The sequence below is a fragment of the Antrostomus carolinensis genome, unplaced genomic scaffold (genome assembly GCF_000700745.2).
Source record: "Antrostomus carolinensis isolate BGI_N321 unplaced genomic scaffold, ASM70074v2 scaffold13343, whole genome shotgun sequence".
Taxonomy (NCBI): domain Eukaryota; kingdom Metazoa; phylum Chordata; class Aves; order Caprimulgiformes; family Caprimulgidae; genus Antrostomus; species Antrostomus carolinensis.
The window spans coordinates 11,215-26,264 of NW_010305966.1; the positions used below are offsets into that span (position 1 = coordinate 11,215).

Below are 15,050 nucleotides of genomic sequence, written 5' to 3' on the forward strand. Positions count from 1 at the left end.
TCCATGAACACAGTTGGACCAACTGTTGATCCTTAAGCAGTTCAGAGGATGCTGTTGACTATGAAGGCTTCTGTTTCAAGGTTCCTGACTTGAGAAGCCATCGCGTGGACACTGATGCACCGCCACATATGTAGACTGCAGCTAGTAACCATGCATTTAAATTACATATATATATATATGTATGGAGCTTTCTTCCCTACCCTCTCAAGGAGGAAGTACAACTAAGTCATCCCACAACAGATTCAACCTTCAGTCTTCCACAACAGATTTCTAGTATTTGGATATACTCAATTTGTGAAGAGAAGGTGTGACAGAAGGAAAATGAGACAGGTTTGTGTGCGTGTGGTTTAGTTTTAAATTATGAGACAGTCTCTCTCTTTAATTGCTTTTCTCCCAGTCACTCTAATGTGTTTTGAGAAACTGTAGAAGTGAAGTTTGTTTCTATCAACTCCAAATGAACAGCAAAGACAAACAGTCTGCATCCCTAGACCTTCTGGAAGAGACTCTCAAAGCAATTAATGAAACCTAATCCATGTATTTGGATTTTTCCCTTTGCCACTGCCTGTCCCAAGTTGTGACTGGGGACACATGCATTCAACAAGGTTGTAGATGGTCTATCACGACAGAACAAGAACTCTATGACAAACGTAGGTAACATTTCAGATTACATTCTTCATTTTCTGCCTTAAAAATGAAGATAATTTTTTTTTTTCTGTCAGACTGCCATGAAATTAGAGCACCTGGTAGAACTGGCAGCCCAGAAAGCACATTTGCCAGGTACTAGGTAAGCATATTGAGAAGGATGACTTCAAACTACATATCCTGATCTGCAGTCTTTACCAACTGAATATTTTAAGGTTGTTTATCAAGAAGAGTTGACTGAAGGGAGCTGGTTTAAAAGTATTTGCTCTTGCGAGGCCATTTTTTAGGTCATGGTCTAAGAAGACACACTGTAACCAGTGCACAGGAGTAATAAGCATTAAAAAAAAATGTACAGAAAGTGTAAAAATTCAAAGTTATTTGCTTGCAATATGTTTAAGAAAACAAAACCTTCTTAGTTTTAACCTAAATATTCTTGTTCCTGCTAAAACTTCTATTTTATCTAAAGTAGCAATAAAAGTTGTATTTCAGATTCTGTTTTAAGTAGCATTCCCATTTATATGGTATGTTATGTTGTATCATTTTTATTTCAAATTTTTAATTAATATTCTTAAATTGCATGCACATTTTCCACTGTGATATTGGTGCTACTGAGAGTTTTCACACCATTCCTTTTCTTGTTTGTCAACTTATTTTTGAAAGCCTTATGTTACAAAATCCTTTAGTTTACAAATAAATAAATAAATCTAAGTTCCTCTCTCCAAAATACTCAAAGGAATAGATGATGCATAGAATTTGATTTTATTTTATTTTTAAGGCCAAAGAGAGAACAAGGTCTCATCGTACCACATCATTAGAGAAGAAAGTGTTTCAGTTCATCCAAAAAAACCATGAAGCATGGAGAAGGTAGATAAACTGCTGTGTAAATGAACAAACAAGTGAGAAAAGGAAGTTTTACAGATAAATTTGATATTAGTGAAACAGAGGTAAATGTCAACCCAAACAGTAACACCATCAGTCAACTCTCATGACTGGAAAAAGTGTTCTTAGTTACTGCAAATCATTTTCTAGCTTCTATACATAAAAAAGTTGTTTTGCAGGGAGAGAGATGTGGTCTCTGGAGTCCTAATTAAGAGCTGCTTTACTATAGAAAAATCATGAAAAATAGTGCTAGAGGTTCATGTAGGAACTAATCTCCATTTAAATCAACAGATTTGAGTTTAAGCCCATTTCAAATGAAGAAGGAAGCCAGTAAATTATTCTAGAATCATAAAGTTACAGTATTTGGAACACACCTTCAAGATCACCAAGTCCAACCATAAACCCAACACTGCCAATGCCACCTCTAAACCACGTCCCTGAGCACCTCGTCTGCCCACAGCATTTTTTAGAAGCAGTTTGTTTTTCTTTAAGGTGAGCAAAGCACTAAGAAAGCAGCGTGTTGCGTTGGCATCTTCGTTTTTAGAAAAAAAAAAAAAAAGCTAGGAGACATTTATGTAAGGATCTTGGGAAGCAGAGGTATCCAGGCATTGTGAAAGGATCCCTCCATCCCACAGGAGGCTTCTCTTCCTCGTCCTCAGCATTTGCTAAAGAACTCATTTGTCCCTGTATTTGCTTAACCAGCTAGCACACTGCAACATGCATTTTAAGTACACTGGCTTGCAAGCATTCTGAATTTATATGTTTCCTCCTCCACCATTTATTCCAATCTTCTCACCTTTTCCATATAGCAAACTGTAATGCAGTTACTGGAACATCTGAGGTACTCGAGGATACACAATATTAATTGCTCAATCAACCTGCATTGACACACGGGATTTAACATGCCACACTGAATTACTGATCATTTTTCTAACCTTCCCAAGTCAATGTGGGGCAGAGACATCTGCAGTTTAGCTGGCACATTTTTAAAAACATCTGCTTCCTTAACTATTGTAGCATCACTGGTTTGAACGGAAGTGCACACACACATCATACCTTGCAGATTTTTGGTGCCTGACTACATACTTCAGAAATATTTATTTCATTAACTCTTCTTCACTCCTGGGAAAGATTTCTGCATTTTACTGGAAACAATGATTTTATTAGTTGACCATACACTGAACTGATTTGTTCTATACTGTATTAAAGTTACTTTAATTCTTTTTAAGAAAACCCACAAAGATGGTATCTAATTTTTTGAGTGTTCTTCTAATACCAAGGCAGAGAAAATTTATCAGGACAGACATGCTTACATCAACCACCACCATTGCCTTACTGATGTTCTTCAGTTTTTTTATTAGAAATATATATTTTTAAATTATACTCATGGAGGAAGGGCAATATGCATCCAACAATAACCTTTAACTTAATACAAAACATTTAACAATAAAAATTAAAGGTAATCTCAGTTAAATCTTCTCTAATTTTCAAGTGTTTCATTGCCAGAAAACTGAGATGGTCATTCACAGCACACTTTCAGCCTTTTTTTCCCATGAGACCATTTACAGAACTTGTCATATCACATTACAGAATTGTGGTTTTTACTATAAAGTAAGGATTATTTTGCAAAGAAATAAAGAAAAGTGAATATGGTAAAGAGCATTCAGCATAAACAGCTTCAGCATCTTGTATAAAACGAAGAACAACATTCAACTTTTAAGATGACTACATGGAACTGTAAAATGCTGATGAAATTAAATTAACTATTGGACATTCTTGTAGCAATAGAGCTTAGGAAGCAATGCAACAGTTGTACTTCAGAGCACACAAAAAGACAGTATTGCTAACTCTTCCTATTTCCTCACTTTGATGCAGGACGTGCCTCTGATCTCCTTACCCACCTCATCAAGCCTCTGCTCTTCACTGAGAGGCAATGAAACACACCTCAACTGATTCCCCATTACCTCCTGACAATTAATAACAAGCAGGCGCAGAGCTATCTTTAGTAAATTCACTGTTACCCTAAAAAGTTTAGGAGAGTAGAAGAATAGAGACGGAAGACAAGCCAGCTGTGTAAGGCAAGGGGAACTGACACAACAAGGAAACTTGCAGAACAACAACTGAAACACTGGTCTGAATTGGAAACCAGAGAAACCTGCACTAGAGCTGACGGCAATTCAAAAAGTTATTCCTGTTAGAATTCGGAACCACATCGGTTTTATTCTCTTGTCTTATAATAAATACATCTTACAGACACAAAAACAATGCCTGTCACGTTTTGTACCGAATCGTTACATCAGCACGATCCAAACTTCAGCATTGGGTTAAATACTGTGGATGTAAGATGATGTCAGATCATTTTATTTCCCTGCCATGCATTCTGTAGATGAGAAAATGAAAGACTTGTTCCTGAGATTACTTACCCATGAAGTTCAGATAGCTCTCTCCTCCAAGTGCATGAGTAATGAGACGAATCATTTTATGAAGCTGTATTCCACGATCAATAATTGGAGTAAGAGGCGACAGCACGCTCATGTTCGTATACATCTCCGCATCCATCAGTCGAAATGCCAACGTCTTGTCACCAACAAGTGCCTAAAAGAGTTAAAAAAGAAAAAAAAAGAAACTCTTGAGTGTACTAAAAGTGTTTCTCACTTTTTTTTTGTTTTTTTTTGTTTTTTGTTTTTTTGTTTTTTTTTAAAAGCAGGCAGTCTATATTGTAAGGGAAAGACTTGGATGATTGGTGAGTAGTCAAGGAGATGGTTCACTGTGCACGATACAGCCTCTTGTCCACAACGAAAACATCCTGCCACTGCTGATGATCCTTTGGTCATAGAATCATAGAACATTGTGAGCTGAAGGGACCCACAAGGATCATCCAGTCCAACTCCTGTCCCTGCACAGGACAAGCCCAACATTCACACCATGTCCCTGAGGGCACATGTTGGCCAAATGCTGCTGGAATCTTGTCAGGCTTGGTGCCATGAGCACCTCCCTGGGGAGCCTGTTCCAGTGCTCCACCACCCTCTGCCTCAAGAACCTTTTCCTCACGGCCAACCTCACCCTCCCCTGCCACATCTTCCTGCCATTTCCTCTGCTCCTGGCATTCGTTGGTGGCCAGAGAGAAGAGATCAGCGCCTGCCCCTCCTCTTCCCCTTGGCAGGAAGTTCTAGACCCCCATGAGATCTCCTCTCAGTCTCCTCTTCTCCAGGCTGAACAAACCAAGCGCCTTCATCCTCTCCTCATACCCTTCCCCTCTAAACCCTTCACCTCTTTGGTGGCCTCCGGACCACAATGACCCCAGTTTGATTACTGCAGCTTTGTATCCCATGTATGATATTGTAAAACAAAAATACATAGTGAAATAGAAAACAAGTCAATTGATAAAATCCAGCATGAAATAAAACAACAGCAATAGCAATATTATATGTCACGCTTTAAGATGAAGAATCAGCTTTTATAAAAGCAAATTATCATGGAATAATATGCATTTCCAAGTAATACCTGAAGTTCTTTACCAGCATTGCGACTCTTCTCTCATGCCTTAAGCAAACACTGCATAACAGTCTCTGAGATAACAATGTAAATAGGTACACAAAGCTGAGAAACTCAGAATTCTCTTTATAAAATAAAATATAGGCCTCGTTTTGGACATTTTTCTTGACTTTTACCATAGAAGATAAAAAGAGAATTTCAGCCTCTATGATGTACAGGCAAGAGCTGAAGGTAGGTTACTTAGAAAAAAAAAATCCATTATCTAATAAAAGGTTTAAGTTCCTAATTTTAAAATTCTCAACCAATGTGTTTTCTAATCCTTCAGAAAACCATTACAAAGATTGTGGGAGATGAGTGTTAGTCAAACTCGTCATTACTTTTCCTTTTCTTTTTTTTGTATACAGAACCATTACAATTACTGTGTTTTGAACCAAACTGTTAAAGAATATTTCATTTAAATCTCAAAAGAGGATGTTTGCAATCCTGTCAGAGAGGAAACATTTTCTCAAAGGGAATACAACAGTCACAAACTCTGATTTAGCAAACAAATTTGCTAAATTGTGAGATTGTTTACACTTATCATAAATAGTGTTCCAGCTTCCTTTATGGAAACCAAATTTTCAAAAATAAGGATTAAATGCCTTCCCATGTTCTATGACAGGCAGGCAAAGCAACAAGCTAGGACTCATTTCTTAAAAAACACTCCAAAATGTAAAAATAACAACACCCACCTACTCCAAGCACGATTCCTTCATGAAAAAGAAGGATCAAAACAAAATAAACTCACAAGAAAATCCAACCAGAAACCGAGCAGTAGTCCAGATCTACCTGTCACTGAAATTGCTGCCTATCCTTCTCAACTCTTGCTTCATTTTCATAAAACAAAACCTACCAAACCTCTGAACCTCATCTTTTACTTGCTTATAAACAAACAAACAGATAAAATACCTGGTCGTGGCTCTCTGCATACGCAATATATTTTTCTTCATATCGTCTGTTTGTTAACGTATGAACAATATTGCCCATATTCCAGTCCTCATCTTTCAGCTCCTTAATTATCTGCAGAAATAAAGATCATTGGAAAGTTATTGCTGTTTTAGCTAAAAGCACATCACTACCTTTACCTTGGCACGGAAATTTCCAGTGGATTATGAACTTTATTTATTATTTAATTCCTCCTGTTCCCATGTTTTGAGGTGATAAGCTTCCTCTGACAATCCAAAGGGATTTTTCCTTTTGAATATTACATAAATATAACAAGTAGAACACTTTTTTCTCCTGTACTTCCACATGTAAACATGAACAACAGGACTTGCAATCTATCACATGAATCCTCTGATACAGCAGGCAATGTGATCAATAGCAGCTGCAAGAAAGCACTGCACCAAAACCCGGGAAGAAATAGATGGGCACACACCTACCTACACACAATATTGAAAGAAATTCTCTGTTTCAAGCAACCCTGGCATATGGCAGCTTCCAACTCGAGCTTAACCACCGGGCTGTGTGGTAGAGAACAGATGACTGCAAGACAGCACTACGCTGTTGCCATGAAGTACACGATAATGTGTGAAGGTGCTTAGCGCAGGGACCTGCATGTTCCCCTGATCTGTGAATTCCTGGTCAGTTCCAAACCAGTTTCAATGTCCAAGCTTTGTAATACAAAACAAGCTTTACATTTTTGTACCATTCTAGCTCCTGATTTTTATCAATTTAATTTAAAATCACATCAATAGGAATTTTCTGCCTCATAGAACGTTGTGAGTGGGAAGGGACCCACAAAGATCATCCAGTCCAACTCCTGTCCCTGCACAGGACAAGCCCAACATTCACACCATGTCCCTGAGGGCACATGTTGGCCAAATGCTGCTGGAATCTTGTCAGGCTTGGTGCCATGAGCACCTCCCTGGGGAGCCTGTTCCAGTGCTCCACCACCCTCTGCCTCAAGAACCTTTTCCTCATGGCCAACCTCACCCTCCCCTGCCACATCTTCCTGCCACTGCCTCTGCTCCTGGCATTCGTTGGTGGCCAGAGAGAAGAGATCAGCGCCTGCCCCTCCTCTGCCCCTTGGGAGGAAGTTCTAGACCCCCATATCTCCTCTCAGTCTCCTCTTCTCCAGGTTGAACAAACCAAGTGACTTCAGCCTCCCCTCATACTATTTCCCTTCTAAACCCTTCCCCAATGATACACTATTTCCTCCCTCTTGCAAATCCAGTCCAATTTCAGGGTTAACCCTTTCTTTTTTCTACAGTACTTTATAGACCTCCACTGATCCCTACAACTTAAATACATATATGTAAATATATAGACATCAAATAAAAGTGAGAAAAAGGTAATAACACCAAGATGTGATATGATGCTGTAGAATTTGTCTTTCTGATTGTAACTGGCCATGTACATCTAAACAGCTTTTTTTTTTTCTTTATCAATTCAGGCTCTGAACACATTCAGATCTCTATGCAGCATCATATTCTGTACTATATCTATCTTTAATCTGAACTCATACAGCCACTGTCATGACAAACAGCTCATCTTACTTTTACAGATCACTCAGAATTAGTTCATGGAACCCTTGAGAACCTTCAGGTTTAAAATTGATTTTAGGAGGTTCCCTAGAAAATCTGCTATTCACAGGTACATACTTAATAGCTGGAGAGAAATAAGCTATTTATGTTCAAGCCGTCTAGGACTGTTCCACAATAGCTGATAAGACTGTTCCCAAACTTTTCCCTGCCAATCACGTCAGTTTTATTTTTGCCTTAAGAAATGTGGTAACAAGCTACGAGCACCACTTCTTTCTCCACCTCAAGGTCTTTTGTTGTGGTTGCTTATTTGCAGTTTTCTTAGCTAGAAGCTTCCTGTCTGCATCACCCTATGTTCTTGTACAAGCAATACATTCTTAAATAACTGGAGAAACAGTCTAGACCATCACAGCTGAATTTATTCCCAACATCCCATCAGTGTGTCAAGCATCCACCTCCTGTCCCATGTTCAGTCCATGCTCTAGGCTGGAAGATTTTTTTTCTCCAGTTAAAGAATGGAACTTACTACAGGATAAGTATGTTTCCTCCAAGTATTGCAAATTAAAATAAGTAAGTGGACCACAGCAGTTACATTGATGGTGTAAGGAAAAAATTAAAAAGCCATCACAACAAGGTATTTCTTGTTACTACAAAACCATGAGCCCTCACTGCATTCCAGGATCTAAATCATACACTTCAAAGTTTATGGATGCTGTCCCTGTTGGAAAAGCTGGTAAGTTTGTCTTCTGAATGAAACAAGGCTAGAAAACAGTTTTTCAACCAGCCCTCTCCCTCCTAGTCACAAAAGTGAAAGAAGCTGAAGATTAGCTTAAAATAAAAAGCAAATTAACTTTTCACTACATTTATTGAAGCATTAATGCTCATATAAAACATTTATTGTTTTCAGATCGTCACGATAGCCCGAGGGATTTGGATGCAATCTTCTCTCTAACTGAAAAACACTCTAATACATCAGTAGAAGCCTTTTGAGATCATTTAGTGTTTTATTTCTCCTTTTGTGATTCTCTGTATTAAGGAAAAGGTGATTAAAATCCTCATCGTAGTCAGTATTTATTAGTATATTATTGCTCTTGAAGAGCATCTACAGATTTTTTATTATTCTTTTTGTACTGATTGCTGGTGTTTGTATAATTCATGTCTACTTTGCTTAAACTTTCAGCTCTATCTATGTCCAGTGCTTATTACTATGCCCAGTTTCAGTTTTGTGTGTGCACACACAGAGGAACATCCTACTCTGAAGAGCAGAAGGGATTTTTAAAGAAGGTCTCACCTGTATCCACTTATCTGGAATAGCCATGGCAAGTCGATAATCAAAACCCCCTCCTCCTTCTGCAACGGGACGACAAAGAGCTGGCATTCCAGAAACATCCTTAAATAATAATAACAAAACAAACAACAAAAAAACCACAGCATAATTTGCATAGCATTGCAATTATTAGTTCAGATTTTCTACCGTACAGTAATGTTTCTATAAAACACTCTAAACTATAAACAGCTTCAGAGATTGATCTGGGTAAGGGAGAAAACAACCAAAATTACTACATCCAGATTTGCTGCTTGAATGCAAAAATTACAGGGAAAAGCATTATGACTTTTCTCATCAAATACTCTACTACAAAACATTTTAATAGAGTAGATATTTGAGGGGGAAGAGAGCTCAGTAGATGCAAAATTTAAAATAATTAGCTCTCGAGTTCCAAGTAATCAATAGAAAGTAGAAAGTAGTCAACAAAAGACAAATTAAACCTTCATTTTGTTTATTGATATTTTGCATAAAGAATGGCATAAAAATAAAAGGCTGGATATAAAGCACAATAAAGAAGAAAAATACAATCTCTACTCTTTCTCTAAATGCACAAAAACTATTGATCCAGCCAGCCCTGGAAAGTGACATGTTCTTACTGCATAATTTTCCATTTTCATATTGATGGAGCCTGATCATTCTTAAATCTATAATCCCAAATTCTTCAAATATTTATTTAATCATTTTATTAGGCAATTATGTCACATAGTATGCTTTTTCTAAAGTTAGCTTATCTGTATAGAAAATGCAAATCTCCAATAATCGCAAAATACCTGTCAGTACTCAATTTTATTAACTGATGTCAGTGAGAAGCCATTCCACCACAGTGGTTATGGATTAACACACACCTCTTACGTCTACACAAGAGAATTTATGGAATTAAATTCTGACTAGAACCAGGGCTTAATTAGGAAGCTCATTCTGGTTTTCTGGATCCAATCCAGTTTTCAGTACAATTGCTGCATTCGACTAGTGAAAAAGATACTGGCACTTGAAGTTCAACATACATACACATACACCACACAGACTGACGTAAGGGACGAGAGCAACCACACCATCACAAAGCTCATGGATGGCATCCAGGGGGTGGAAGGCAGAGCTGCCATCCAGAGGGACCCTGACTGGCTGGAGGAATCGATAAACAGCAAGTTCAGGGAGTTCTGCAAGGGGAATTTTCAAATCCTGCCCCTGGAAGGGTGTCCTGGTGTGAGCTGGGCCAGAGCTGGTTCTGTTCAGTAGCTGGAACAGCGCTGGGGGTTGGGTTCAGCTGGGATTCGTTAGGAGAGAAACGCTGAGAACATCCCCATGTTGCATTTGTGTCCCTGGCAACGAAGGACTTTGTGTTTGTCCGTCTGCAAGCGCAAGATCTCAGGGGTGAGGAATATTGCAATGGATCAGCTCCATGGGCATTGGGCTCTGCCAAGGGGCTGTTCCATCTCCTGTCCCCCGTGGGCAGGAGATCCATGAGGGGCTCTTCCTCTCTTGCTCTCTCTGGCTTTGGCTTGGGCTCTGGTTCTCCCGGGATTGCGGTTTCGGGTCGGGATTGTTGCTCCTGCGGGATCATGATCTGGGAACAGGCCGGGCTTGGTGGGTGGGTGGTGAGCAATGGCACTGGGTGTCACTCATTTGCATAGTTTATTATCATTATTATTTTGATATTAGTATTATTTCAAGTTCTGTTTCAATGATTAAACTGTTCTCATCTCACCCTACGAGTCTCCTTCCCCTTGTCCCCCAATTCTCTCCCCTGTCACCTGGGGTGGGGAGTGAGTGAGCAGCTGGGTTTGGCTGCAGCCCAGTGCCACCACCACAGCCTTTGGCTCCCAGCGTGGGGCACGGGGGGTTGACTGACCTGGCGAGTGCCAGGCAGGGAGCAGCTCTGCAGGGAAGGGCCTGGGGCTCAGGGCCAGCAGCGAGCTGAGCAGGGCCCAGCAGCCTGGGCTGGCAGCAGAGGTGGCCAGAACATCCTGGGCTGTGTGGACAGCAAAGCCAGGAGATCAAAGGAGGGGATTAGCTCCCTTTACTCAGCAGTCATCAGATCGCATAGAAAACTGCATCCACATTCCACATGCTGTAAATACCAAATACTGAAGCAGAAATTCTTTCCAAACTTTCAGAAGGAAGTTGAATAGTTATCCTTTCTGACTGGCTTAGGAGAAAATCAGACTAATGCTCTCCAAGTTATGCAGGAGAAGATGATCTAAACCAAAAGCTTTTCTCTGTGCTGCTGTGATGTCTCCTTGGACAAGGTCTGATTGAGGTTGAAGTAGCTCCCATCTACTTTAGTCACCATTTTGAAAGCCAGATTTTTTGGGAAGTAAAATTCCAAATTTCATACTATCTGTATGTATCTATATCTCTGTATCTACAGATTTTACCTGAACACACACACAAAATAAAAATCAGTTAGTTTGTCCAGTATATTTTCCACTAAATGTAAACAGCCAATGTGTAAGTACTTGTTCAAACCTTAGTTTGAAACTAGTTACATATATATATATAAACAACCCCCCAAAAAAACAACCAAACAAAAAAACCCAAGCAGAAATCACAGCAGTAGGGGGTTTTTTGCCTGTTAGTTTTTCTAACACTTCAGGCATGATGTAATTTCACTTAAATTTTTTTCTTCTCATTATACAAAACTTTAATCACAGCTATATTTAGAAGGTCAAAATGAAAAAAAAAGCATACACTCAGTAAAATCTAAAAACTTCGAAAATATTAAGACAGTGACTATACAGAATATTAACAAGCTGTAAAAATTATCAGTTAAACAATTAAAGAATACATTATAATTAGTTATGGCTAGACAAAAACATTTTTCTCATGTGGCACTCATTCCATCATCATTACAGCCAAGCAGACATTCTTCACTGCCTTTTGTAATTTTCAATTATGTCAACAGTTTCTCCTCCTGAAATTCTCCTTTAACCATGCAGCACATTGATCAATTCTATATTCTGTGTAACAACTTCCCCAGGCACAAAAATGATGTATTTAAACAGAAACAGTTTTCAACTCAAGCAAGAGAAACTGAAGACAAACCTTATTAAAAAAAGAACTCTTAGGCCAGGTAATACTAGCAGACTAAACTCAGAATTTCGTTGGTACAAAAGCTTATAATTTAAGAAAATGAATAAATTTCATTTCAAAGAAGCCAACAGCTCAACGAAATTATCTCAAGTTCACTAGTAATTGCTCATCAGATGCTGTTTTTGATAGCTTGTCATTAAGCTTTTAGCAGTGGTTGTCTATAATACAAAACACTAAGTAAGAAATGAATTTAAGCAGTATTTTGTTTTCTGAAGATAAATAAGGAACTCTTAAGAAATACCAAAAGTTTTATTAGAAATCTGTATAATCTCTAATGATATAAAATAGATGCAACTTCTTTTAAACAAAAATAAATATTTGAACCTAATAACAGAAAAATCCTTATGTTTTATATTCTTTTCTCTTTTAGATAAAAATAAAATATCAGTGAAAATGTACCTGTTCATAGAAATTTAATGCTCTGGTGTTGCATATTATTGAAAATTCCATGCACTAACAATAATATTCTCCAGTCAAGAAAGTTTAACTGATTTCCATCAACTCAAGTAATATAGTTTATTTACTCCCTCAGAAAACTGGAGAAACTTAGTATTAAGTTTAAACTAGCATACACATTCATCATTTATAAATTTATCACATTTATTTTGAAGGGTAATTGTCAGTTATGCCAATATAATTCAAAATATGCAAAACCACACTAAGGCTGTTAATCTTTAGTACCATGAAGCACTAGTGACAAATGGCAATCACGCAAAAGCAGTAAACTAATGAAAGCAAATCTCATTACAAGTTCAAAGAGATGAAGTGGGGGGGGGGGAAGGAGAAAGAAATTTCCACATTAATTAATGACCCATTAATGCAGAGAAAATTCCCAAAGAGCATATTCCAGTTGGTTTTTTTCCCCACAAGGCAAAGTCTGTCCACTAATTAATATTTCTCAGCTCCTGTCACTTCTTGATTACCCGAAGTGTAATTCGATAATTAACAGGAAGTTCACATCCCAAAGCAAACTAATCAATATTACTATCACTGAGGATGGCAAATTCTGCTCTTACCTCTGCTATGGTTATGCATTCTGGATGCAATAAATGAATCATGTGGTTGGCCAGCATTAGATAACACAAAGCATCTTCATCCACATGTAGGCCAAAATATTCGTTGTAATCTCCACTGAATCCTGTGCCTAATAAGACACAAGAAGTTTTAAAGGCCACAGTAATTTTTTTTTTTAAAAGCACAGATATTTTACAATATGCAATTTTTTTAAAGGCCACGGCAATATTTTTTTTTTAAAGCACAGATATTTTGCAATATGCAATTTTATAAGCACCAAACTTATTCATCATTTCAGATCTGTCCAAATAGCACAACAAGGTATCATCAAATCTGGAATTTTTGAACCATTCAGTGACCTTTTGCAATATTATTTCCACACCAACAGAACTGCAACTGGATTGCTCAGATTAGTGTCGATTAAACTACTCACCAATTCCATGATGGTGATACAACATCGATGTAACGCCATCAAATCGGAAGCCATCAAAACGATAGTCTTCAAGCCACATTCTCAAATTAGACAGAAGGAATCTCAAAACTTCCCAGCTGAAATAACATTAATATATTTTAGAAGCTTTAGAAACCTTGGGATGAGCAGAGTTCCTTATATCACGTTTCCCACCTGCATATACAGTACTTGGACTGGACATTCGGCCATTTTAATGATGACTTCCCCATTTTTCATCAGGCTTTTCCTAAAAACTTTGTTTTCCTGAAGTCTTTGTCTTTTACTGCACATTAATTTGAGATTGCAGATAGGGTTTTACGAAAAATTTAGCAATTATGACACAAGGAATAAACTCCATTTTGACAAAACAAATGTCCTTGCCTTCCTTCCTCCACAAAACTTCCTCATATGAGGGGCACTTTAAATCTGGAGTTAGGGGGATGACATTAAAAGACGAGGAGGCTGTGGACATGCTATAAAGCTGGCAAAATCCTCACCTCACTGAATAGCCAATTCTTATTTACTTCAATAGGATTATGATGTTTCTCCTTAGCATGTACTGTACACAGATATACACACCTGTGCATATAAAACCAGAAATATTACCAAGGCAAAACCTCCAAATTTAGGAAATGTGAATCAATGTATTGCCTCAGCTCAATACATTTTTTAGGCGTGCATCACAAATGCTCACTGTATCTTTTTCTGTCCCAGCATTAGATTTGCAGAAAGCTATTTGCTGCAAGCTAAACACTGTGAGTAAAATCAAAGCAGTAGCTCTATTGCAATAAAAATACTATCTCACGCAGAATTAAGATAATGTGTGTACAAAGAGATTAATTGCTGCAAGCACCAGCCAGACGTAGAAGTCATTTCTCCTCATTACAAACTGCTTGACTTGAAGTTCTTAAGATGCTGAAGAGGGTCTGTACATTTATAAAACATACACAGAAGTACCAAAACAAGTTAAAAAAACCTCATTTTTTCCACCACTGTTGGCACTGAATACTGATTTTTGGAAAAAGATGGAGAATCAGTAGGAAAATAAATTGTAAAGATGAATTTGCTGAACCAAAGATTAGTTAGGAAACTGGTGAGGTCAAAAACTTGAGTAGGAGCAGCAGATGTTTTCCAACCATCTGATTGCACATGGGAGAAAAGAGTGTAAATAAATAAACAAATATATTAATTCTGATTCTAGTCTAAACTTGGAAAAAAAAATGCATTTAAGATATTTCTGGGAAGTATTTCTCTCAGATACTAGCGACCATATTGACTTGTACAGAGATAACTACACAGCTCCAAAACATGAGCCAGAACAACTGTTTTTTGAAGCATGCAAATTACACAAACCCTACAGAGATCCACGATTTCATCCAAGACAATTTGTTTATGGGAACAGCAGCATTAGAAAGAGAAGTTAACATAAGTAACAAATAACTTTGCAGAATGGCAGTAGAGGCCAAAATCATAACGTAACTGAAATACATCCACCACAGAAGCAATAATTCAGGAACATTTCTAAAAGAAGTACGTACTCATAATTTTACAGACAGATATGGAAACAGGATAGCATTCATTAAGAATGTAATTTCTTTTGGGCAAAAGCCATATCTCAAATTATATCCTT

General features: G+C 37.8%; 1 protein-coding gene across 1 annotated transcript in view; it reads right to left on the reverse strand.

The window, feature by feature from the left end:
• Positions 1–3,944: 3,944 nt before the first annotated feature.
• GBE1 (1,4-alpha-glucan branching enzyme 1) overlaps positions 3,945–15,050 on the reverse strand; it is a gene marked incomplete at both ends in the record, with an annotated part of 45,773 nt that continues 34,667 nt past the window's right edge. The window contains 5 exons of the mRNA XM_029084272.1: positions 3,945–4,116; positions 5,965–6,075; positions 8,830–8,928; positions 12,972–13,099; positions 13,403–13,518. Of these exons, the coding sequence (XP_028940105.1) occupies positions 3,945–4,116; positions 5,965–6,075; positions 8,830–8,928; positions 12,972–13,099; positions 13,403–13,518 (626 nt within the window). The remainder of the gene's footprint in view (positions 4,117–5,964; positions 6,076–8,829; positions 8,929–12,971; positions 13,100–13,402; positions 13,519–15,050) is intronic.